The 26,243-nt window shown below is 38.0% G+C and overlaps 2 protein-coding genes across 4 annotated transcripts in view; one reads left to right on the top strand and one right to left on the bottom strand.

Moving 5' to 3' along the window:
- SEMA4D (semaphorin 4D) overlaps positions 1 to 1,769 on the top strand; it is a 95,060-nt gene extending 93,291 nt beyond the window's left edge. Inside the window, exons 18-19 of the mRNA XM_038170147.2 lie at positions 468 to 565; positions 1,109 to 1,769. Of these exons, the coding sequence (XP_038026075.1) occupies positions 468 to 565; positions 1,109 to 1,153 (143 nt within the window). The 3' untranslated portion in view covers positions 1,154 to 1,769. The remainder of the gene's footprint in view (positions 1 to 467; positions 566 to 1,108) is intronic.
- Positions 1,770 to 3,051: 1,282 nt separating this feature from the next.
- On the bottom strand, positions 3,052 to 26,087 carry SECISBP2 (SECIS binding protein 2). 3 transcript variants are annotated; one of them, XM_038170141.2, is made up of 18 exons: positions 25,928 to 26,087; positions 25,373 to 25,518; positions 24,077 to 24,338; positions 23,461 to 23,590; positions 22,803 to 23,026; positions 21,978 to 22,065; positions 20,039 to 20,187; positions 19,328 to 19,486; positions 16,281 to 16,382; positions 15,052 to 15,171; positions 13,762 to 13,894; positions 11,198 to 11,367; positions 9,448 to 9,583; positions 8,643 to 8,784; positions 7,319 to 7,539; positions 6,417 to 6,571; positions 5,330 to 5,528; positions 3,052 to 4,529 (listed from the first exon to the last, which is right to left on the bottom strand). In XM_038170141.2, the coding sequence occupies exons 1-18, from the start codon at positions 25,967 to 25,969 to the stop codon at positions 4,429 to 4,431; spliced, it is 2,679 nt and encodes an 892-aa protein (XP_038026069.1). In that variant the 5' UTR covers positions 25,970 to 26,087; the 3' UTR covers positions 3,052 to 4,428. The 3 variants fall into 3 exon arrangements, with proteins under 3 accessions (XP_038026069.1, XP_038026070.1, XP_038026071.1); XM_038170142.2 differs by having other exon boundaries at positions 23,461 to 23,587; XM_038170143.2 differs by having other exon boundaries at positions 24,077 to 24,269.
- Between the last annotated feature and the right edge of the window lie 156 nt (positions 26,088 to 26,243).

Raw genomic sequence — 26,243 nt, 5'->3', positions numbered from 1 at the left:
ATGTCACCGCCATAGTGGTAGGGACTGAAATTAAAAAATAGTTGGTAGACAGGACTTGAAGTAAAAATTTATCAAGATCCAGTAAAATAATCCATCTTAAGTTCTCAAATATGGAATGGAGGACAACTCACTACGTAACATTACTGAAAAAGTCAGCTGTGTTATACGGGTCTCCTCCCCGGCCTTTGTACACTCTAAATGGAGATTCCCATGCTTCTAAAAGGAACCTCAAGCACTGTATTTGTTCACGCTGGAGGCTATAAAGTCTGCTGCAGAGGGGAAGAGACATGACCACTTGAACAGAACTTATTTCCAAGTAATTGGAGAGAATGTAGAGCAAAATGAATGATAAAATGGTGTCTTGGCTTCCTTCTGGACTGGTTCTTCACAGGATGTCCTGCTTGAGTTGTTATCAGCTTCCTTTCACCATTGCTTGGTTATGTAATCATCCCACTTACAATTTTCAGATAGTGCTTGTCAGGATGGATGGACCAAAGAATTTGTTACCTGGAGAACTGCCATCAATGAACACGACAAGATGATGCAAAACTGGAGGAAGACTTGGGTAAGAATTTTTGGAGCAGGCATCCCCTGCAGGGTTTCCTACATGATAGACTACTCTCAATTTTATAGATAGCCTGTAACACTTCTGCAACTGAATGGATTTATATAACAAGGCAATCAGTGTTCCTGTACACATTGCCATTCTTGACCCTCTCAAGGGTATGATCTGCCTGATCTATCACATACAATTAATGTCAGCTTGCTCCTTCAGTACACTAACCAAGGTTTAAATCAGGAAATAGTTCTCATCCTGCCCAAAAAAGTAAGTCTGTGCACTGAATGGAGTAAGTTAGTTTGATTGGCTTTAATTAGTTGCAGACACTATTTGTCTTCATAAATAATATCGTTAATCGAAGCTGCCCTTTCTTAAAAACACACCTCTACTTAGCTTTCAGCTTATTTCTCCAACAGTTTGAGTAAAGATTATTTAACTTCTGGCTATGACATGTACTTGTCGCCTGTGTAACAATGAATACAGCTAATCTTTTAACATAGCTTTAAAATAAAACGGAGTTGACATACTCGTGTCCTTTTTATCCTTCAGGAAAGCTGCAACAAGAAAAACAGCTGCTTATGTACAAAGGAATGAGCACACTGGAAAGAAATGTATGCAACTTCTGAGTGCCCAGCACTCTTAATATTGTAGCTTTTGAAGACTTATTTGCAAGTGTTAGGACTGGCATTTCAACTGATGTATAAGGTGGAACAAGACATACTTACTGCACCAAAGAATGAGTGTGGTGTGCACCAGTGCCACGAGAGAGGCCACCACTCCCATGCTGGAACCATCTCTACGCTAGTTATTTCAGTTTAACACAGAATGAAAATGGTCCTTTGTGCAGCTCAAGCAGTGTACTATGATCTATTGCCTCTGTTTTGAGTTCGATACAAGCAAACCAGTTTATTTTGGACTTGGAGGTCTTGGTGTATAAATAAGAGATTGATAAATAAGATTTGGATCACATTTATTTAAAGGCACTTCCACTCTCCCATTTCTTTTCTCTTGATGCATTTAACCTTATACTTTGTTTGCAGTATTTTGAAGAACATTCCTTTCTGGTGTTAGCAAGCTCATTTATTTGAACACATTTCCTTTGGTTATAAAGTTTTTGTACCAGATAAAGAGTTTCTGACTAACACTCAAAACACAGACAGCTTAAAACGTACTGAAGTTAAAATCTTTAGTTATTGCAAAGTATTCTTCCCTATTTGAGATATTTACAGTAGCTTTAAAAAATTACACACTGAGTGAATTTTAAGACTACACATGCATCATGTTCATTTATTGCTAGTTAACAACTGCAGATTGAAAATGTGTGGACCTACTTATTTCACAGTGAAACTGTATTACTGTGTTGCTGTTCTGCCATTTGGCCTTCTGCATCTAATAAACAGAAGACAGAAATAGAGTTTTATCTTAGTGTTTTTCAAAAAATCTGTAAGCAAGTAAGATGTCACCTAAGAATCATTATAGGGCGAGTCTGGGGGACAGCTGCTCCTAGCAATAGAGGAAAGATTCACACATAGCCCCAATATTATCTACTAACTAACAAGAATTTCTTCAGATGATTTGTTTCACATTGAAGAAAGCACTCTCCCAATTCTGGGACTCCTGACCCGCTGGTTTCCAATACTGAACCACTCCGTAGTCACATTCAGATTGAAAATTCTTATATGCAAACTCTTTTCCCTGTTCATGTTGATAATCACAAATTAATGCTGACAGACCTCTGACACCAACGTTCAGTGGGAACCCTTCCTTCATTCTGTTTATGCTTATGACATCTTTCATGGCTAAGGGACAATCAAAAAAAGACTTCTCTTGAATTGTCCCTCCTCTGTTTGTTCAACAGCTTTGGAGCAGACTTCAGTTTAGTTCTGTGTTGCTGAATGATGAGGTAAGACCTTAGAAAAGTGTAACTGAATTTTGCCTTGAGTGCAAAGAAGTACTCCAAGTAGTTAAAAACTGATTGTCAGATTTTGTTCAGCTCTACTTTGTAAAGAAAAAAACATGTCTAACAATTAGTGAACACAGCTGTGACACCTTATAGTGAAATTTTTAGATACATTCAAAGAGCAGAAAATAATTCCATAAGATTTTGAACAACCCATAATGTTTACAAAGTCATTTTTCATGTTCTTCTACAATAAAACAAAATAGAATATGTGGCAAAAAAAAAAATGAAGCTTTTGCTGTGATCTTCAGCAACTGGTCCCCATTCCACACTACCACACAGAGACTAGAAAAAACAGTTCAGCAGTTTTAGATGTGTATCAAAGTGGCATGAATGCTAACAAATCACAACCTACCTCTGGGTCAAGAATAGCTGTGGGCAAAACCATCTTTCATCACTAGGATCAAATTCCATTTAATATTAGAATAAATTAGGAGATGATCACCACAGCCAGTAACCAACTGTGCATTTCAGCCTAAGGGTGGTTTACTTCTTTTACCAATGTTTTTCTTCAAAATTAACAACTCAGGTATCCATTAAATACCCATCAGAAGAGTTTATTTAAATCATAAAGAACACTTCCACCATAGTTTATCGAAACAATATATTGTTATAGATTTTATACATCTTACATTCTACAAAAGTGTTCATTTAAAGAAAGATTTTTGCGTCACATCTAACTTAAAGAGGCAGCTACTTTTTAAAGTACTGCACTACAACAGTTTAATGTGGTGAAGTATTTATTAATGCACTTCAGAGATGCTACCTGTAGCACATGGCATCTATTTTTTATTTTTTTTTCAGAACAGCTGACCAGTTACATCTGCATCCTCTGATGACTTCTTTCAGGCTTGTCCTCTTACATCTGTAAGCTACAGAGGTGTTTATAAAGAACATTCCTACTTAGGTGCTCCACCACACTGTTATGAGCACATTTAGTTTTTTTAAATTTATTTAAAATATAGGAAATTTTTTCCCTACCTTAGATACAAACAGAGACTGATTAAAAAACTCTTGCATATATACACCGACACAACCCTGAAATGAAGGAATGAGGAGTCTGCCGGCATGGAAAAGGTACAGATAGATAGGACAGCAGGCTGGCCCATTGTATGTCCTCTGGTATCCTTTAAATTCAAAGCAGGACCTGTAGTGAACTGATGTTGGTAACATCAGAGAACAGAAACATCATCACTGTTCCCTTTATCGACTTTAGAACATTCCCTTTTCACTTCATGAATGTCCTTTATACTCCATATTTTCTTCTTTACACCTGCAGTATGATCCCAGAACAATACATTATCACAGGAAGAACTGGGAATCTTCATCATTACAGCCTTCCTTAATTAGGTTTTAACTAGCTGTGCCAGCCCAGAATTCACTTCTTGCTGACTGGTAGAGAGTGACAATTATGCCAGCCTGCCCACCTGAGTAGGTTTATTATAAAGAAAACAGAAGGCATAACAAAGACAACAACAACATAAATCAAAATCCCCTAAGCTCCAAATATCCATCATGTGGAATCTATCCCCAAAGCAAGACATCTTGCTAACAAGTTCTTTTGGTATATTGCACTGTTTATAAATCAAAAGTCCATAAAACCATTACTAGTATGCAAAGCCGGTTCAAGTTGTTCTGGGTTAAGACAATTTGTTTGCTATTATCATCTGCTATAGGAATCAGCCAAGTACACGGAACTTTAGAAGAATTAGGCAGTGCCTCATGTATTCCAGTGTGCATTTTGCTTAAGGGGATTCGGAACAGTTTACTTAGCTGACTTCAGATAACAATTTTTAAAAATTGTTTTATCTTGCTATGCCACTTTCATAGATGGATATTTGATTTTAGATAAACTATTTACAGATCTATAGAAAAATGAAAAACCTTAAGACACCTAACAGAATCAGATCTACATTAAGTGATGCTCTTCTGAATTCGCAGTTGCACTCTTTGCCAGTTCCAGCGCATAGGGGTTATACTCTTCTTCAAGCTTTCTCTTCCAGATTTTAACTAGAGAATATTAGAATAAAACAAACACACAAAGAAAAATAAAGCCAAAATCCCCTACGTTACTTTATAACACTTGAGGCAAAACCTAAAATGAAAAGTTGTTGATTTTGAAGCTCCTCCTCCTCCTGAGGTAAGTTGGCACATGTATCATGAAACATCAGATGACCAATGAAACATTTTAAATATGCAGGAATGTGCTGAGGTCCTTGACCCAGCCTCACACTCAAGCAAGGCTCAGCTCTGAAGGTGTATGCAACTTTTGTGTCAACAAAAACTCCTAAGTTTTCAAAACTTCTGAAGAAGTTTTAAAGTTGCCTAGTACCTATGATAACTACTGTTGGCTGCTGAATGCATTAACAGAGCTGGAAGAATGTGTTTCTAGAAGTACTAGGCTTTAACAAAACATTTTGGACAGGAAGATGTATCTCAAACAAGCTTCAATACAGAACTTAAGTCCACCCTAAGTACAGAGTATATACACCTTGGGGGGAAAGGTGTTGGTGATAAAACACATTTGTAGGATTTTCTAACAAATGGAAATAGCAACTCCATTAAAACCTCCTTGGATAAAGCAACATGTTTCACCTGCCAGAGGATTTCAGAGAGGGATTTTGTCTAAGAGTTTCTCAGACAAAGCTGACCTCAGTTTCACAGAATCAGGAAAACAAAAATCACAGAAAAGCACAACTCTGCCCCTCTGCCCTTACTAACCACTAACATGACAGGTGTCATCTTTCCAGTGAAAATGATGAAGTGGAATGATGAAAAAAATAAATCAAATTAAGTCCGTAAATACTCACTATAATTTGGTACATCCTCAAGTTCACTGGAAGCTGTTTTATCAGTGTCTGATAAGAAACTTTTTTCATGTTCAGTGGTTACGATGTTCAGTTCAGTTTCTCTTAGTCTTCCTTCAGCTTCTTCCTCAAAAGCCGCTATCATATCTCTGTAGGCCTTCCTGGCCTCTTCTGTCAGCTGTACCATTCTATGAAAATGGTCCTATTTAAATACAAAATACTAGTATTACTTACATGAGACAGTATGTTTTAACATCTCTATGAAAATCTGAATGAATATCCATTATTTGGAATGTATGCATACTTATATATAAAGTTGAAACCCAATGTCTGTTTTTAGTCAGTAAGAACTAAATCTAAAATGTGCATAGGAATATTTTGCTGAAAAATCATGAATGAAAAAATTTTCAATACCAATTAATGTAGGTTTGTCCACACATGTAACCACTGCAAAGTTTAAAACAGTCTTCTACATATTACATCCATTTTCACAGCAAGATTGTTATCGTGCAGATTCATTCAAACATCTGTTCAGCTAACCAAACGGTGGTGATCTTTAATACCTTCCACCTTTGGCCTTGGCTTTTCCCTATCTTTAAGAATATTTTTATAAGCATCCATTGTCTGTTTGGGTTGGAAGGGACCTTAAAGATGACCCAGTTCCAACCCTCCTGCCACGGGCAGGGACAGCTCTCACTAAACCAGGTTGCTCAAAGCCCCATCCAGCCTGGCCTTCAGCACTTCCAGGAATGGGGCATATTGTAAACGATGCAACTCCTCCACCTAAGTGTTTATAAAACCACAAAACAAACCAAGCTTTTACAGAAACCTAACTCTCTTGAAACAAACAAGTTGGAAAGACATCTAGGTGGAGACAATGTCAGGAAGAGATTGTGAAATCACTTTTTTGAACACTGCTGAGTGGCTGTACATTTATAATTAATTTCTCATATAAGCCACTTACCTAGAATAAAGGATACAGGTATGCAAAAGCAAAACAAACAAAACTTTAAAGAAGGAACTTTTTTTTCCACCCTACAGGTAAAAAGTAAAGCTCAACAAAAGCATAAAACTTGATCTCCCAACTCACCTGAGCCCCATCATAGCTAAAAATTCCCACCACACTCACAGGCACTGATTTGTTCACACAGCGGCCTAGGGCCCTGCGATTAAGGGCAAAAACGAATGGGATGTTCTGCTCACAGGCACAGTCGATAATGTTGTGTAGCGTCTCATCCAACCCACCTGTAGCAGATAGAAGTGTTAACAATGAACAACACTACTCAAGCTAGAAGACAGTGTTAAAAGATGATGAAAATTACATGATTATGGGTACATTTAGAAATGACAATAGTTTACAAGAACAAATACATGGATCTCAATAACAGTGTTAGATCTCCATTTTAAAGGAGAACTTCATACTTTTTTTGTTAACTAGCAGTATCCTTAGTCTGCTACTATTCTTTTTGGTTTTGTATGTAAAAACAATAGGATTTACTACAGAAACAAATCAGCCATAAAAAGATCTGACTGATACAAAAATATTTAAAAGTTAGTAGAAATTAATGACAATAATTAGTAAAGCAATTTTTAAACAAAGAATCACTGACAACTCATTGTCAATCTGCAGCCTAAAAATACTGATAACAGGAGGGTTTTTTGTGCTGACACAACTGACATCAGTAATCTTTTTCTCTTCTTAGCTGTGCCAGTGCAATCTTTTGTGCAACTGCAATGCAAATCAGTAAGTAAACAGTTGTCAGTTTCAAGTAACTTCCCCCACCCAAGGTATTCTTGACTTAGTTCACACTTCAGATGCACAACACTAAACAATCTGAAAAGGGAAGGCCTCTCTATATGATTGGATTTCAAAGGCTACTCAGATAGGTTCTGCCAATTATAATAATAATTGTCATCATAAGTATAAAAAGTCTGCTTTTTTACATTTCTTTTAAACAAACTTTTTTTATTTTTTATTTTTAACTTATTTACCCTTTGACTGAATCTTTTCACAGTTAGGAGATATGATGACACACTTCAGTCTGTTCAGCCTCAGATGTTTCAAAACTTCTCGAAGCCCCATAACAAGCCTGCGCCTTATTTTAGCCTTTACTGGGTCTTTCTGATACATACGATCTTGGAAACGAACCAGTTCTTTTAAGAGGTCTGTCACACAACTGTCAACTTCTTTGCTAAGTACCTGGCTGCAATAACTGGAAGAAATAATAAATTAAATGTTAACAACTCTGAAATTACAAATGTGTCTTTGTCCATTTTCTATTCCCACTTCAGACACACTTATGACATACAAGAAAACAAATATTTACTTAAGATAATTGTAACTATTCAAGAGCCAGGACTTACCCTGGACTCTTCGCATAATGGTATGTGAATTTGCCACTTGCCATCTTTCTGTTGACATCCTTAGTTTTTTTCCTTGAGACCCTTCCTTACTGAAGGGCTACTTGTGTAAAAGATGGGAAAAAAAAAATTCAGAACCCTTATCTTTCCCAGGAAATACTAGAAAGATGAAGTACATCCATTTTTACCACAAGGCTGTGGTCTGATACTGAAGTTAAGTGAAATAGGACAAAAGACAAAAAGAACATATTCTTAATGTTCTGAGAAGGAGGAATTTGATTCAGATTTCTATCTTTATTATAAGTAGCCATGTATTTAAAGAAATAAATTAGAATTATATACTTTCATTGTTGAACTTTGATTTAGACAGGTCAAAATAAAGATCCTCAGAAAAATGCTTTATTAGAAAAAATACATAAAGACTTATTTATTGGTATAAATATATATATATAAACTTATACCATAAACCTATATATATGTTTTATTTTGGTTTGTTATCTGTGGCATCTAGCTGTCCTATCAAGTTCTTAGCCACTGAAAAAAATCTTAAGTAAATATTTTTTACATACTTGCCATTTTTCACTTCAGAAGAAAACAAAACTCCATACTAAAAATAAGTAAGGTATCCTACTCTTATTGTTGAGTATTAAGCTGGCACTTTATTTAATGCAAGGTACTTATACTCAGCTACTTTTCCTTCCTCAGTCTCATGATTTTTTCACCTTTTTTTTTTCCTGCAAGGATAATTTATTCTGAAGTGACAGCTACAATGATGTAAAAACTATGTCTCTGGATTTCACTTTTTCACTTGTGCACCAGCTTATAGAAAAAGAAATTTAGAATCTTAGACTAAACACTAATTTGTGTTGCACAGAATGCAGTTAAGTATCTTCTTAGGAAGTTGCCACATTGGTGGTACTGTTGGAAAACAGATATCAGTACAATCGGTACTTACTCTCTAAATCTCCTACTATGGATTTTCGGAAGACAGCAATTTAGCTGCTTTGAAGCCATAGAGCTTTCTGTAGACTCCTTGGTAGACTCCTGGGTTCCTGTGCTCTCCAGAAACCCTTCAGTAACTTGCATTACAGGAACAGCTATCACATAAATAAAGATGTTTCAATTAAAAGACAGGCGACAAAGCTACTGGGAAGAGACTAATGTGAAGTACCTATCTCTTGAAGAGTTATTTCAGTATTATAACTATAGTATGTGAACGACTTTTTTTTTTTTTTTAATTCATAGAATCTTAGAGTTGGAAGGGTCCCACAAGGATAATGAAGTCCAGCTCCTGGCTCCACAAAGGACAATGCAAAATCCAGACTGTATATCCTGAGATCATGGTCCAAATGCTTGACTCCAGCAGGCTTAGTGCCATGACCACTTCCCTATTCCAAGTGCCCACACACCCTCTCAGTGAAGAACCTTCTCCAGTTTTCCAACCTGAACCTTCCCCTGTCACTGTTAATTATTGTTCCTCTTTTTAAAACATACTGCCATAGAGATGCAGGGAGTCTCATTATGACGTATAATAAATCCAACAGGCATAAACGTGTGAAATAGTAATCAGAATCCCAATTACTCAGCTACAGTGAGCATCAGCTTTGGCATACTTTAAACTCCAGATAAGCCAGTGCTGAATCTTTGAAAATTTTGAAGTTACGTTTTCATTTAGCAGTATTTGGTACAATTGTTGAAAGTGCCAAGTGTGCTCATTCTCAAATCTCAACCTACATACTATGTTATAGCTTGAAAGATACCTGCTTCACTAGCCTGTGGAAGTGGTTCACCTTCAGTAGTATTTTCTGCAGGGAGACAAGTATCTCCATCTTTTAGTGTTGCCGTTTGTTCTAGCAGGTGTTGCTGTTTTCGCTGCTCTCTTTCTTTCAGAATAATCTAAAACATAGAAATAAAAAAAATCTTTATCACAGAAAAAAAAACAGTTTCTCTTACCAAGTGTTTACATACAGATCAATCAGAGAACTTTGGTGCTATAACTCAAGGTTTTACGTGTATTTTTAATTTTACATATAAATTCTGCAGTTCTTCAGAGTAACATTATAGGGAAGGAAAGATAATTCCTTAAATCTACATTAAAAAATATCTTTTTTTCCTACACTACCAGCATGTGGGTAGAGAAAATCATTTCTAGTGATCTGCCTGGCTGGAAAATGAAAAATGTCTCCCTCTTTACCTTTCTTCTTCAAACTGAAGATTTGTAGCACTTCAGCTAAGCACTCAAATTCTCTCTCTTTCCCACCCACCATCCTGAACATTGCAATTTGCTTAACCAAGAATCCACCAGTCTACCTTCTGCATTTGCACCCCTGTTAAAAATCCCAAGTCAATCTCTATTGCATTGCTGTTTCTGAACTTGCAGGTTGGAGAAAAAAAGAAAAAATCAAACTACAGATCACTATCTGTATGGTACACTGAAGAAGGAAGGGAAGAAAGACAATCCAATACAAAAATTTGTTCAATTCAAACTTGCTGCTATAGGTGAAAGCACTAATCAGTTTCTTGAAACTCATCTTCCTTCTCTGCCTTTGTAGTTGGCTAGAAGTGGTTATTGTACACAAGGCTGCCTAGCTCAGATAATCTGCCCAAACTTTGTAATGAACTACACCATGGAATCTAAATGCCAAAGTAAATTTCTCCATTTGTGTTTGTCAAAAAAGAAAGAAGAAAGATAATCCCTACCACACTCAGAACACAAGATATTATGCAGACAAAGCAGATCTTTGTCTTCCTCAGACCCACTTTGGGCCTGAGAAAATAGAACAGCCAAAAGACTCAACAGTGATTACTATCCCTCCCCTCCCTCCACAAGAGTTTGTTACGGTTTTATGGTGTACGGTTCTCAAACTCAAACAGTCAGCACAGAACGAGTAGCAAACTACCTTCACTAGCTCCATAAGAACTTTTCTAGACCAAGATGTAACCCAGTGATGGAGTATTACATCTGGGGACAGTGCCATAAATGAAACCAGTGGTATTATAAAAATACTCTGCATAGGAGGCACAACAAGGAACAGCATGAATGGGGAAAGAGGGAAGAGAACTGAAACCCCCAGGCTGATCTAACACCAGTTGCTGGAGAGTCAGCAGAAATTCTGTCTTGGAAGAACCCAGATACATTAAACACTAACTTTGCATGTTCATTTTCCCCACTCCTGAAAATAACCATATCTTGTCCAAACCACGCAAGGATTCTTTGGGTGTCCCCCTGTTCCAGTCATATGCACACACTTTTGTAGTGATGGCTATCTTCAGCTATAAAGTCATGTAAGCAAGGAAATGAATTCTGGGGGGAAATGGTATATGCTGTTTGTTAAGACTTTTCTTCCTCCCCTTTTCTTCTTAAACCAAGAAAAACCAACACTGAATTTTGGCAAGCAGAAGCTGAGATGCCTATCCCTGTAACAGGAATTTTAACAGTCTCAGAATAATACTAAAATTGCATTAGCCTATAATGTACTATGATTCTATAAATGTTAAAAATAGCAGCACCTTTTTAAGAGGTGTTGGTCTCTTTGCTTTAGGGACTTCTCTCTGCTTCCCTTTCTTTACCAAAGGAGCGCTGGAGTCCAAAGGGTTATGAGGCATCTTTCCTTGATTTAACCGGCGACTTTTTGTAGCTGTAGCAGGTTCTTTAGAAAGCAATGGTATGGCACCACCAACTGAGATAAAAAAGAAGTCTGTATCAGACAACTAGCACGAAGTACCTAAAGCAGAATCCAATGCAAGATTAATGACTGGAATAGGACTAGTATGCACACAGTAAATTTGTGTTGTGTTGCTTTTAAGAATGTTTATAGGCAATTCTGTGTCATTAAATGGTGCTCTTTAAAAAAGGTATTCGTAGACCCCTCCCAAGTTAATGACAATTCCTCTACTATTATCATACTACCAGAATCACAAACTCTGTCTCAGAAGTAGAATTTGGCAGATCACTGCACTCCATGCTGCCTTTACCACCAAGCCACCTCAGCTTAGTAAACCTTCAGAACTCTCCGTGTTTCACTGTAAACTACCGCTAAGTCTCTTTTATTCAATCAAAACATCTCTCTGAAGATGTCCACTTTACCTGCACTTTTCAGAGGGTTTAGGGCACAGAGGCTTTAAATGACTGGCCGAGTGACAGAACTTGGAACCACCACACCATACCCTACCACACTCAGCTCAGGGTCACTAAGAATTACTGCATCCTGTCACTTCCACTACCTGCAATATAAACCAGGCTACGTTACCAAGTAAATGAGCAGGATGACGTAAGTAACAGTGGAATGAGCTTGACAAACCTCTGTACCCGAGGCAACCTCTTCCCACTGAAAATTACACAAAGCTTCTGGCAATTTGTCTTAAGCCATCTTCATTTACTGCTTCCAAAGTCTTTACATGCTGATCCTCCAATATCACATACAGCACAATTAGCATAAGCCGCTTACTTCACAAATCTCTTACACCACTACTTTTCTCTTTAGGCACTGTGCAACAAAGGCAAACTGAGAACACTGCCAAGAATGCGTTGCAGTATGATAGCATAGGTGTCATCAAGAATTAAAACTGGATTTGAAGCAATACATACGTCCTGCAGGCACCTCAGAGCACTTACGTTGCTGAAACTGACGACTTCAACAGTTTGTCATTTTGAATGACTGATGCATTTCCAGAATTGAATTTAAATTCTAATTGCTACTGCTTTACTATGCTTTTCCAGCTACAGATTATTCACCAAAAGAAGTAGTAAATGGAATGAAATAATTTCAGCTGCAGTTGCATTCCTTGCCTTTCTTGCTCACTGTGCTTCTTTTCCAGCTACAGAGGTCAGCACAATGCTGCTTTACAAACTGATGTTGCATTTTGATAAGCACTGATTTAATTGCACTGAATAACACTAAAATAAAAACGGGAAAGTGAGGTAACATCTGCCTTATACTTTGAGGATATCAACACCATACAAAAGTTTGTCTTGTGCAGGTAATCTATTATTAGAAAGGAAGATCTGTGACCCATAAATTTGTGCCCCATCACCTACTTTTCAATCCATGCATTATATAATAATATATAACCAAAACTGGTTGTTAGCACCTCCACAGCACTGACTGACTCAAATGGAGGAAAAGTAAAAATCAACTGCAGAATTAAAAAAAAAATAAAAATCATACAGGGTCTCTCAACAAAGCCTGATTGAAGACTAGTAATTTGAGCTTTTTAGAAAAGCTTATCCTGATATCACATTAAACTTTGTGAGATGAATGCTCCTTCAGTTAGCTATTTCCGCAGTACTAAAATCATGAGAGAACATTTGTCATCCTTAAGTTTCAGCAAACACCATGTTTCTTTTTGCAAAACGTACCACACTAACACTGCTAAGGCTAAATTTTGACCTACAACAGAAAAGGCACTATTTGTTTCCTTGGTATGCGTCAACAAGGTTTGAAGGATTCTATCACCAAAAATCTACCATTTTGTTAAAAGCCACGGCTACACAATTTTCAGGAACAGCAGAATTCATCCTTTGGATTGGGCTGAGTGATTCTCATATAACCCCTGTGTTTACAAAGCAGTTTTTTTTTGCATAAGTTCATAGCTCTAGGGTTTTTAGCATTGAAAGAGTTTAAGATGGCCTTTGTTATTGTGTAACCCCTTCCTGCAAGCTAAAAGCACAACAGTAACACACTTATTTAAGACAAAGTAAAATCTCCCCAAAACATTAATATTTTCCTCAAAACTAGTTATATGTTTTATTTTTATTTTTATTTTTTTTTACAATTCAGTGTCTTGAAGATCTTTTCTTGCCCTAAGTCTTCCTCTAAAAAATTTAGACTTTCACGTCTTTTTAAAAAACAAAACAAACAAACAAAAAAAAAACAAAAAAACAAACACAACTGAATTAAAAAACAACAACAAATACACACAAAACATAAGATAATTTTCTCTTGCATCTTGTGAACAATGCTCCCGCCTGAATATTCACAGATGATTATATATCAGAATTAGGCTGCATTTAAACTTTGAATACTTAAACACAAATCAAGTTGAAAGAAAGTAAATTTAATCATAACCAGTACCTGAAAACACCACAGGTTTAGAAGACTGTTTTGACTTCTCTGTCTGCTGTTTCTGCTCCAAGACTGCCAGCATGCCACCTAAATCCAGTTGCACAGGAGTTTGACTCTTCTTACTATTGCTTTTGGATGTTTCCTGAGCAAATGAAGTATAGATTAGAACTGTTTTCCATTTCTGAATGCAGAGACTGTTGAATAATATATTCTTACAAACTTAATTCACAGTACACTTTTAATTTTTAACTTGATTTAATCAAACTATTATGCTCTTTAAACTCATATGAACTTTAATGTGAGACATAAAAAGTCAAAAACAGTTCAAATACTGTGTTGTTACTTTTTAATAGTGAAATAAAGCATAGAATAAAGTCTTTATTAAAGCAGGTGTTTCATGTCAGGATCACACTTTGGTTAAACTGCCACCTATTTTTGAAATAGAAAAAAGGCTTACCAGAATTGAAAGTCTTGTTAAAAGTACAGTGAAATTTCTAGGGCATGTGATTGCAATATACATACATCACTATCTTCAATGCTTTTTTAAGAAAGAGGTCACCAGCTCTTCCTTTAAGCAGCATTGCCTTATAAGCACTAATCTTTGTCTGCTTTGAAGAGAAGTTGAAAGTGGTGTCCCATATTTGCTACGGCATGTAATGATTCAGAATATAAAAAGATTACAAACGAATAGACTAGTAAAGACTAAGAAAGCGCAAACTGTGACTGCAGAACATGATAAGCAAATAACTCACAGATTTTTACTTACTCTGGCAGATCAATTCTATTATCTCCTGTTTTAACACAGTTAAGGAATATGATCTCCTCTTGCTGAGTGCAAGATCATACCTTTCAACAGAGCTATGCCAGAACCTACAAGCCAACATGAAACTACTTATTGACCTCACTGTTGTGGTGTTTTTCTCTTTCTTGACCCAGGCTAAGTGGATCTCCATGTCTTAATCTGGCCAAATCATTTTCAAGAGGTTCTCAACTTCTTAAGACAATCAGTGAGGGCTGGATTTATGTAATGATCAAGTAAGAGAGGAGAAAAGAAGTATTGCAATACCTGAAACTTGCATGCATTAAAAAAACAGTATTTTCCCCTAAAAATTGTAATACAAACCAGGGGGGTAGCAATTACTACCACTGAGTGTTTTGAGTCAAGAGGACCTTGTCACTTACCTCAAAGTATGAATGAGGAACTATGAATACAATCATGGAAGGGCTTGGACTTAGTCTTATATTTAAATATGTTAGTTTCCTTCGTAATTTTGAATTTTCAAATATAAATTAATTTACCTGCATTTTCTTCCTTCCTAATGGTAAAGAAGGAGCCTGCTTCCATGACAATCCATCTACTTTAGGAGTCCTATCCTGTGTGGGAGAGGAACTATCCCAAGATGCTTTGGGGTAATGGATCTTTATTTAGAAACAAAAGGTAACAAGGAAGAGAAAGTATTAAAAGACACAAAAAGGGTAAAGTGAAAATGGTATTAAATTCATTTGGTATATGCTAGTCATCCTATCCACAGTAAATGGGGTTTAAAACCATGACCTACATCTTAAGCAGCAATGAAATTCTTGTAACAGTGAAATCACTTATTTGCTGCCCTATTACATCAGGCTCATATTTCCTTACTTTTTTCATATTTGTAATTAAAAACAGCAAACAGCTTCCTCATCAAATACTTGTTATGAAGGAATATAAACTACTTTATGATAATGCCTCTACAACCTATGCGTGTTTTGAGAGGTGATATTCCACTTAAGCTTACAAAAGTCAAAGGCTTCTCTCTCGTTTTCACTGCAGGTCTGCAAACTGCCTTCTTTATAGCAAACCTAGCTTGAGCAATCACCATGACTTCTACTGCCTTGAGCAGTAAAAAGAAAAAAAAAAGTGTTTTGTTAATGTCACTAGTATTCACAGTAATCAAAACCAAGGACAAAAAATTCTACCAACAAAACTGGCTTCAAAGAAACAGTGTTTCACCTTTATTATTTATTTGCTCTGCAAGAGCAATCACATTTCCAATCCTTGTGATTTATATTTGGGATTCATACCGATACTGAATGCATTTCTGTATTAATCCTTAATAAATTTTCAAATGAATCCTTAATTCATTTTACTTATGGAAAATTAAGTAGCTTTGATTTATAATTAAGTAGCTTGAATTTATGACCAATGTCAGACTGAAGTTCTTACCCTTGCACAGTTTGACAACAGTGTTACACAATTCCAATGCCAATGAAATTTGTTTGTATGCACAAACAGCAAGGCCAGAAAATGAGTCTTCCTATTTTGTCCTTTTATGAAATGCAAAATCAAACATTAACAATATATGTATGAAAATCCTCAATCTACTGAATACATTGACTTTACAGAGAACCTATGGGGAAAGCCATGGGTAGAGGGCTACATCGTAAGCATTCACATTTAGTCAAGAGAACTCCACCTTCACTCAACAAAAACCTGCAGTCTTTTCATGCTTATTTTCTTAAAATTCAGGTAAAGTTGTAAGATTACTTACTTCAACTTCCTTTTTGACAGCAGGAGTTAATGGTGATTTCTGAGATCCTAATTTGGTTCTCCTAGCAAAAGCAGTTACCAGATCAGGAAACTCCTCAGCATCCTAAATAAATTAAACAGAAAATGTTGCTTTTGTATGAACCGTCAAGTCCATATTCTCAAAACTGAGTTTTCCTATGCTCAAATGTTTTTCTCCCTGCTTATCACTCACCATGATTTATTTCACTGTACAAAAGTTCAGAAGCTGAGTGTAGTGCCACCAACTATAATCAGCACTACAATGGTTAAATCAACTAGGCAGTAGTTGTTAATTCAGGGCTGAAAGAGCTTAGGAAAGAAATGCTTCCAACAGCAGCTTGTTATTGGTGTCAGCTGATACAAATAATTAGACATAAATGGCTCCTAAAGGAGTGTTTTTCAGATCATTTAACAGCCTTGCAAGCAACTACCCTCTTCTTCCAGTACAGTCTCCAGCTGTGCAATTCTGCCTTAAACATGTTAGTGGTGAAGAACAAAAGGGCAGGCAAAGGGGTAATAACTCTTGACTACAGTACAGAAGTAAACAGATAAATCAGTCAAGAGATTGTGTAGCCTTAGACACTTAGCAAATTTTAATAGCAAAGGATCCAGATTTTGGATTAATTAAGTCACTGGTACAGACAGGGTGGAGCTTGCTCTACACTGGCCACTTTATACCCAGGAGAGCTTCAATCAGAATGACTCGAAACCACCAGCCTGGTTTTAATTCAATTGCTTCTCCTCCCACTCTCTGAGAGGCCTTTTCAGCTGTGACAATACTGCTGAACATACCAACACTTCTTCTAGAGCCTGGAAGACTTCTTATAAACAGCCCGAGTTAGTATGTTTAAGAACAGGCAAGCTCAGTCTGTACAGACACACCTAACTCAATAAATTATTTTAGAAGAAGGTCAAAAGAAGACTGGAAGAAAGGTAAACTGTTTTGTCAATGCACTCTTCCATCTTAAGGATTTCTTTAACCAGAGTTAGTACTTTTGGATTTAAATAGCCCTCGGTAGAACAAATACTTATTTCAGTTTGTCCAATCATTTACTGAAATTACATAAACTTCTGGCAGTTGCAACACCCTGTAGTAAAGGGAATAGTTAAAATCTAGCACTCAGAGTGGCATAATACCTCCTTATATTTGTTCTTAACTCATTACGCAGAAAAAACAGAGGACATAAAACAAATTAATGAAAACAAGCAAATAATCGCCTTTTTATTCTCTTGTCTCTTTTGATTCCTTCTAAGACATCTATTTTATAGACCAAGAAATCTTATTCAGTCTTGCCTTCCACAAGAACAGTTTTGATACCTTTGATCGTTGTCAGAGCCCTCCATCTTTTTTTAGTTCAGGTATGTGCATTTTTTTTATTAAGGAGTAGGGCATGCAAACCAGCATCCACATTCTATTTAGATCAGATCTGTCCAGGATTTATAATGTCATAATGTTTTCCATTTTCTTTCCTATTTTTCTGTGAATAATTCATAACGCTGCTTGCATGTTTGACCAGTACTACTAGCACTGGCCTGATTTGATGCTGTTACTAATAATTTCTTCCCTCAGGGAAAATACCTGGTTCAGAGACATTCATTGTGGACATAAAAACAGGATTACTTTTCCCCACATGCACTAATTTACACACATTAGGAGTTTCTATTAATTAGTGACTTTTATGAAATCTAGTAAGCATTCCAATACATTCCTCCAGTGAGCAGCTGCAAATGCAGAACCTTCTTAAGTTCTCGAGGTCCCCAGAAGTTCTACGTACACGATCGTTTTATGCTCTTCTATTACAAGAATATCATACTAGCATCTCATGCATTTTTCACACTCAAGCTTTTCTATCAAACCAGGAGGCTCTGAAAGCTGTTCCCAACTACCAAACCAGGAGGCTCTGTAAGCTGTTCCCAACTACCACCCCAGATGCTGCATCCACATCATGGATTTCAGTGCCATATGTACATTCTGTTCTATGGTCCTATGTGATTTTTTTCCCCTCTTTTTGTCTTCATAAGTACCATTACCCTCCTACTATTCTCCACAATTCCTGCCATTCTTTCTGTTTAGATAAGTCATTCACAGATCAGATATTCTATTCTGGCATGTAGTAAAAAAAAAAAAAAAAAAAAAAAAGGATATTGTAATGCAGGAAAGAACATAAGAACATGCAGATCTTTGATTCTATCCACAACAATGAAAAGGTCTGTTAATAAAGTCGTTTCTTTTGACCTACCAGGGCAATGAACCATGCATGCAATGACAGTTCTGACATATGGTCCATGTTAAAATGTACAGAACAGAGGCAAGCCAGGAGGTTTTCTTTACGTTGTCGTTTCACAGACTGAATATTACATACAATACATCAAACATATAAATCAACACAGGTGGTTACTGTTGTACACTACTGGACTTTCAATGCAGGGTTGTTAAACCACAGATCATACAACAATTCTTTAAGGTGGGAGAGTCTAAGGCCTTCATGATACTGATACACAACAGTATCAATACACTAATATGCATATTACAGTTAAATTAAAATATTAATGAAAAAAATAATTAGCAATCAGGAATGTAAACGAATAGTGACAACTATGTTCCATAAGAATTGCTTCCAGATTTGAGATGGGCTGAAGCACATTACCAATATTGCATTCTTTAATACTGTGGCACACTACAGTATCAAGTATACTCCCCATCCATTGCACACTTTGCTTTCTGAAACAGTTACTGCAAAATATTTTTCATTTAGGAAATCTGTTTTTTTTTTGGAGCCTGTTAACATCCAGATGCTCCAGTCTTTCCTGCACAACTATGCTAGTTCAATCCCTGATAAGTCAAAAGGCACAACCGCTCCCCACCTGTAACTTCTAACAAAAATCGTAACTGACATGGACATGACCCAATTTCCTCTACTAATGGCATTTGAACTTAAATGTGTGGAAAGCTGACTAACATCTGGTCTTCCAATACACACTCATAACACCAAAAAAAAATATATTACAACAAAAACCTCCTCACTGTACCTCAATCCTTGGTGGTTCCTGTGTTGCAGTAGGTTTGTTCTGAGTTTCTTCTACATCAGTGGTGGGTGACTTGTTTTTCTTTTTCTTCTTCTTCTTTTTCTTCTTCTTTTCTGACGCTTCTTTATTCTCAGTTTCATTATCAACAGTGTTTATTTCTTCCTGTTCACAAAAATCATGAGGTATGACTATTAGAAATTGATTTATTTAATTATCACCCATGAAAATAAATACAAGAGTGATCACACACAAATAATATGCATCTTAGTCAGCTTAAGCTAGAAAATTCAAGATCTCTTAGTAACTCAGAAGTACTGCAAGAACTCTTCATTTGAAGTGCATTAAATAATTATCAGAACATATCTGAACTACTGAGATTCCAATATGAAATTTCCACCCAGGTAGGACAAGATTTCCATGTTACATTCCTGTTTCAGAATGTGGGAATTTCAATAAAGTCTGGCCTAAAAGTGGCATATTCAAATCAGCTATTTTGGAATTCTGTGTTGCTGGATATGCATTGTTCTTCTGATACCTTGTTATTCTTTTTTTGACCACAAGTAGAGAAAAAAAAATCTAATAAGGACAATGGAACTTTATGTCACTTCTTAAAGTAACATAACTAGATACAGTATCTAAGAAAAAAAGCTAGTGTTTCACATCAAGAGACACACAGTAAGAGAAATTAGTTTAAAGCAGGTAATTCTCAAGTACCTTTACTGGACTACCCTGCTTTTCTTTGCCTCTGGGAAGACCTTCAGATGCTGGTGACAATGGAGTTTTCTTTGGGGGTTGTGAAAGTACCATAGCCCAAGTCAGACCTGGCTGAGCAGAATCAGCTGTAGGTGCTTTAGGAAATGCCTCTGAGGAAAAAAAAAAAAAAGTGATATTCAAAGACATCACAAAATATTTCTCAAATATTCAGAAGACACAGTGTCAATAGTGATTTAATCAAGGACTAGCAAATACAATATAGAGCTATATTCTCTCCGAGGAAGGAGTGAAATAAGATGTTGTCTTATACATTTTGCTCCTTCAGAAAAGCTTCCAGAGTTACAATTACTCCACATATTGTCAGGCCCTATATGCATACATTTAGTCCAATTAAATTATAACAGGAAATTATACTGTCATACAAACTACATAAATTCCATGCTCATTTTCTAACATATATTTTTTAAACTATGAACTCCTAGGATATTTCTATATAAAATTCGTCTATATAAAATTCCTCCAGCTGTGAACCACACAGCTTTTACATACAAGGCCACATCAGTACTTTCTACTTTCTGAAAGGTTTCCAGTTTTGCAGATACATAAACACAAGCTAAAAGGTTTCCTTACATGCCTCAGCATACAGGAGTTTCACCCACTACCATTTAGTGGTATTGGTGTTTTGGGAGAAAAGAACTCACACATTTTGTAAATATTCCTAAAACATAGCAAAGCACATCAAAAGTAAAATAAAATAAATAAATAAAAATAATTGAGTGATTAAATACAGCAGTTTATTGAGTTTATGTGGCAAGGTTTTGGTAGTGAGGGGACTGGAGGGATGGCCTCTGTGAGAAAAGACCAGGGGCTGCCCTCAGGTTGTACACAGCTGGTTCCAGTGACAACAAAAAGGATCCACCACTGGCCAAACCTGAGCCCATCAGTGATACAGACAGCACCACTGTTTTAACACATTAAAGGAAGGGTAAAAATGTTGCACAGCAGCTGTGAAAGACAGGGTGACAAAAATGTGAGAAAACTCTGCAGACACCAAGGTCACTAAGGAAGGAGGGGAGGAGGTGCTCCAGATACCAGAGCAGAAGTTCCCCTGCAGCCCACGTAGAAGACCATGGTGCACAAAACAGGCTGTCACTTTGTAGGCCATGGGGGACCCCACAGTGCAGCAGGTGGACGTGCCCTGAAGGAAGCTGCAGCCTGTGGGGAGGCCACATTGGAACAGGCTGCTGGCAATAGGGGCAGGCAGCCTCCCCCTCAGTGGGGGGACACAGGCCACATCAGTCTCTTTCTGAAGGACTCTACCCTGTGGGACGGAGCCGTGTGGGAGCATTGCTTGAAGAGCTGCTGCCTGTGGGCAGCCCCCACAGGCTCAGCTGGGGAAGGACGGCATCCTGTGGGAGGGACCCCACAGGGAGCAGGGAGCAGGGGCAGGGAGGGACCGTAAGGGAGCGGCAGAGATTAAACCTCAGGGACTGACCGCAGCCCTGATTCCCTGTTCCCCTGCACTGCTCAGGGGGAGGAGGTGTAAGACTCAGGAGAGGAGTGAGGTTGAGCCTGGGAAGAAGGTTGGGGGTGCAGAGAAGGTCATTTTAGGGTTGTCCTTGTTTCTCACCACCTACTCTACTTGTAGTTGGCAATGAATTAAATTTAGCTACTCCAAGTTGAGTCTGTTTTGCCTCTGATGGTAACTGGTAAGCAATCTTCCCGTCTTTATCTTGATCCACAAGCTTTTCCATCTTATTTTCTCCCTCTGGCAGGTTGAGGAGGGGGAGTGCAGCTTGGTGGGCACCCAAGGTTAACCTTAACATTCATTTCAAACATCAATTTTATTCAGGGGGATAGGAACTCACAGCAACATTTGCAAACTGATAAATGCAAGCAGTTCAAATATGTGGAAAGAATTTACACCTGCAGCACTTACCTCTACCATCAAATGAAGAGGGAATTAAGCTGGCTACTGCTTCATTTAAAGTTTTTGATGGGGCTTTGTTTTCCACAGAAACATCTTCCTGTAAAATAGAGGGTCATGTCATACAAATATGAATAACACCACTTACCTAAACAGAGCTAAAACTTAAAAACAGAATAAAAAAAATCCTCAACCCTTGCAAACAAAGGTGTAGGGAATTTTGCAGCCCACTTTTTTGTTGTTGTTGTTGCTGTTCTTAGTGGAATCATCATTTGGACCCCACTGCATTATAAAATATTAGCAGATGCTTTTCCAGTGTTTAACAAGTACGATGCCTACTTCCATTTTACAAAGTTACCCAAACAATGATTCTAAAACATTTTATTGTTCATTCTTAATCTCTCAAGAACACTGAAAACAAAGTCCATCACCAAACTCAAACTAGCAATGAAAAAAAAGGAACAGCAAAAAGGTATTCTGTCCATCACAAGCAGTTTTCCCCTGAAGGGTACTGTAAGTCTCATGCTATTTGGATTTTTTCAAAAGGATTCATCTATAGCCACTGTTGAAAACTCTGATTCAACATGCTTGGCATACTGCTGAACATGGCAGCATTACCAATCTAAACTGTCATAGTACATGGCTTTCCTGTATCTGCACACAGCACCAGATAACGAAGGAATAGAAAGAAAGAGTAAAAGAGAAAAGAAGTGTTAAGCTATGAAACATCCCACTTGCAAGCTACTTAAACAGGTATTAACATTATGCAAAAATAGTTTCTTGAATTTAGGAAAAAAGTATTTTAATGAGTTCTGCAACATGAAAGCATTAGCTAACCTTTCCGTTCAACCAAGGAGACATTTCTGGTTGACTAAGGCACGTAAAGTTACTTTCTGCTGAACATACTGGTCCACTTCGATGATGTACATTCCATGTCTCACTGGTTTCAAAACTCTGTGACTTGTGGAAATCCAAAAGAGTAGTTTCAAAGGCAGGTAAAGGAAGAGACTCTATTTTTGGAGTTTGAGTTGACTTCTTGCTTGTAGTTTTATTGTAGCTGTCTGAATAAAGCATGCAAAGTCAAAAAAATGAAACTTGCTTGTGATTGTCTCTGTATGTCCTATAGCACACCAGTTGACATAGCTACTGTAACTGTTACAAGAACCACTGCTATATACACATCTCATAGTAAAACAAACAAACAAACCAAACCCTAGTGTTTATAACCAACTTGTATAAACAACAACAAATTGACAAGCAACTGACATTTAATTCTGACGCTTGCTCAGGAAATTTTTACATCAATTTACATGAGCTTGTGCAATCAGCAAGAAGACATTACCATCTGTTGTCAAAAAGTCACAGAGTAAAAAAAAAAATAAAAAAATCCTGTTCCTTAACAACTCTAGATATCGAAAAATGATCACAAACTAGAAGTTATAACACAGTCAAATATTTTACTTCTATCCTACATGTTTCAACCCAAAATTTATACCTGGCTTCATGGAATCTCTGCTCCATGCAGTGGACTGGGATGAAGTCCTGTTCACGATTTTGACAGAAGACTGCTCTCTATCATGCTCTTTCTTGTCTGATTTTTTCTCATCCTCTTTTGATCTCCTCTGCTGCAAAGTATTTGTGACATGTTTAGTTGATTCTAGAACTTAGAAAAACTAAGTTAACTGTGCACCTGAAGCTTGAAAATGAAGCAAATACATCATAAACACTACACCATAACCACAAATAACCAACAAAACCAGGAACAGCTATTAAGTGATTTGTTACTGAATTTTATCTACTTTGTTACTTTTTAACTGTGCTACTTGTAGCCCATGGAAAAGGGGAAGCATAGAAGCATGGGAATTCCATGCTTCTATGCAACTATGTTTTAAGATCTCATTAAAATCAATCACAGCATTGTCAAAAGCTTAAAATCATTTTGTCTTAAATTGTCCAGTCTTAGTTTCTAAGACTGAGTTTCTTCTAGAAAAGGACTAAAATCCTAAAAGCATTCCAAGCTTTTGACCAAACTACATATTATTAATTTTGAAAAGGAAGAAAACATTTAGACTGATTTAAAACAATATCATAACTTTAAAAACAGTGCTCACCTTTGAAAGGTTCTTACTTTCTTGTCTGGTTGGGTACTTTTGCTGGGCAGATTGACTAACTAGGCCAGAATCATTACAGGGTGCTGAGTTGTTACCAGGATGGTATGAGCCAGCTATTGGATACATATTTGAAACAACATCAGGTGAGTAAGAGCTGCTGGAGTATTCACAGAATGCAGGAGCTCCCATAACCCTATGTGAGGGACGTTGAGAAAGAGATGAGAAGTCGTCCTGGGGTAAATCTTCAGGATATACTGGATGCCTAGATAAACATAACATTCATGGTCTGAATGATTTGTTTAACAGGAAAGCTATATTTCAAGAGAAAAGTATTCCATGTTATTGCAATTAAGTATTTGCTCACTGCTGTAGGTTGTTTAAAAAATACATATTTTGTTTTGGATAAAACATGCAGTTTAGGAAATATTTAAAAATACAGGTGTTACCTGTTTCCAAGTTGCAAATGTAGTATGTTTTATATTTACAGCCCTCGTTTCTGTTTAAGGTAACTAGCCTTCTTTGTTCTTATTTTTGGTCAGCTTTTTCTTGTGAAACAAATGAAACGCACAGTATAACTACACAACATGCATTAGACACTTGACTACAAAAATACAAGCACTAAACAGTGAAATCTATCCCAAAATGGCATAATAACAAAGTATGGATATAGCATCTTATGGGGTAGAAGGCATGTATGAAATACAAAGCAAAATGTCTAATTTGTGCATTTTTCCTTCAAAGGTGTACTCGAAGTTCCCTTCCAGTTTCATTTTATAATTTCTACAGAAACTGCATGCTGAGGCCCAAACTTGATTAAGGGGGGAGGAGGGACATTTCTCAGCTGTTGTGTCAAGATGAAGACAGTTTAATAGGAAAGAAAAGGGAGGGAAAAACACAGTTCTGTCTAATTTTTAAAGCTGTTCAGCATGAAGCTGTTCATCCCTGGGGAGATGAAAAACACAAAAACGCTCCCATCAGAACAAGATGCTTGTTGGAATTCTGATAAACTGCAGTCAAAATAACACCTGCAATGACAAGAGCCGGGCCTGTCACCACAGATCAACATTCTCCCTGTGAAAAGTCCTTACAAAAACAGGGCCTTGGGAACAGGAGATGAGGTACCAGCCATAATCCCAAATACACAAATACACAAATCTAAGCCTGGAAAACAACAGGTGGAGCATTTCTAGAGGCAGAATATCAGTGTATCAGAGCTTTGACTTTCCCAGAGCACTCAGTGTCCGAAACTGGAAAGCTGAAAACCCCCAAGAAATAACATTCAGAAAATGTACATACTTATCCAGAGATGGGTTTTGAAAGAATGGGTAGCACGGAGTAAAGTACGTAGGAGACATGCATGCTACTGAGGATTCTGTCCATGCCATGGCTACTGCTGCATGTTTTGGGACAAACGGCTCGACCTCTGCTGATAACTGGACGCCCTAGGAAACAAAACGTTTTTAGGCTACGTGCTTTTTGAGATTAACATTACAAGCGAAGAACATTCACTCCTGCGAGCAGAACTACCACAGAAGGGCGTTAGCTTGCTCTCCGTGCTCTTCACAAAGCATGCAAAACAACAAAGCGCACCGAAAAGAAAGAGAGAGGAAGGGGGAGCAGAAAAACCAAGGAGCCCTAGGAGAAATTAAGTTTCCTTTAATCCCCACGTTATCGGTAAATACCCCACGGGCCCGCTTCAGAGAGCACAGGGGCAGCTCAGCAGGCGAGCGCTGCTGCACGGCCCGAGGCTGCCCTATGGCACCTAGCAAGAAGGGCTCTCCCTGCTCGCCCCCGTGCAGCCCCGCCGCCCCCCGGCCCTGCCCCGCGCCCCGTGGCCGTGCCCGGCCTCACCTCCGCGCCCCGCAGCGGGGCCGGCCACCTGCCCGCACACATGGCGGCGGCAGCGCCGGGACGGGCCGGGCCGGGCCGGGCCCCGCAGCTCCGCTCCAGCCCCGCGCCGCTCCCCCTCCGCCGCCTGCAATGAGCGCGGCGGCGCCGGGCGATGACGTGAGGCCGCGGGCAGCCCCGGCACGGGACCGCCCGGCGGGGCGGGGCGGGGCGGGGCGGGCGCACGGAGGCCGCGGCCGGGGCCGGGCTGTGTCGGGGGCTGGGGGTGCTGCACCCGGCGGGGCGCTCGCCTGGGCCGCCGGGCATCGTCACCGAGGGT

The sequence above is a fragment of the Anas platyrhynchos genome, chromosome Z (assembly GCF_047663525.1).
Source record: "Anas platyrhynchos isolate ZD024472 breed Pekin duck chromosome Z, IASCAAS_PekinDuck_T2T, whole genome shotgun sequence".
NCBI lineage: Eukaryota > Metazoa > Chordata > Aves > Anseriformes > Anatidae > Anas > Anas platyrhynchos.
Note: the sequence above shows the minus strand (reverse complement) of the source record. Positions and strands in the feature narration are given on the sequence as shown.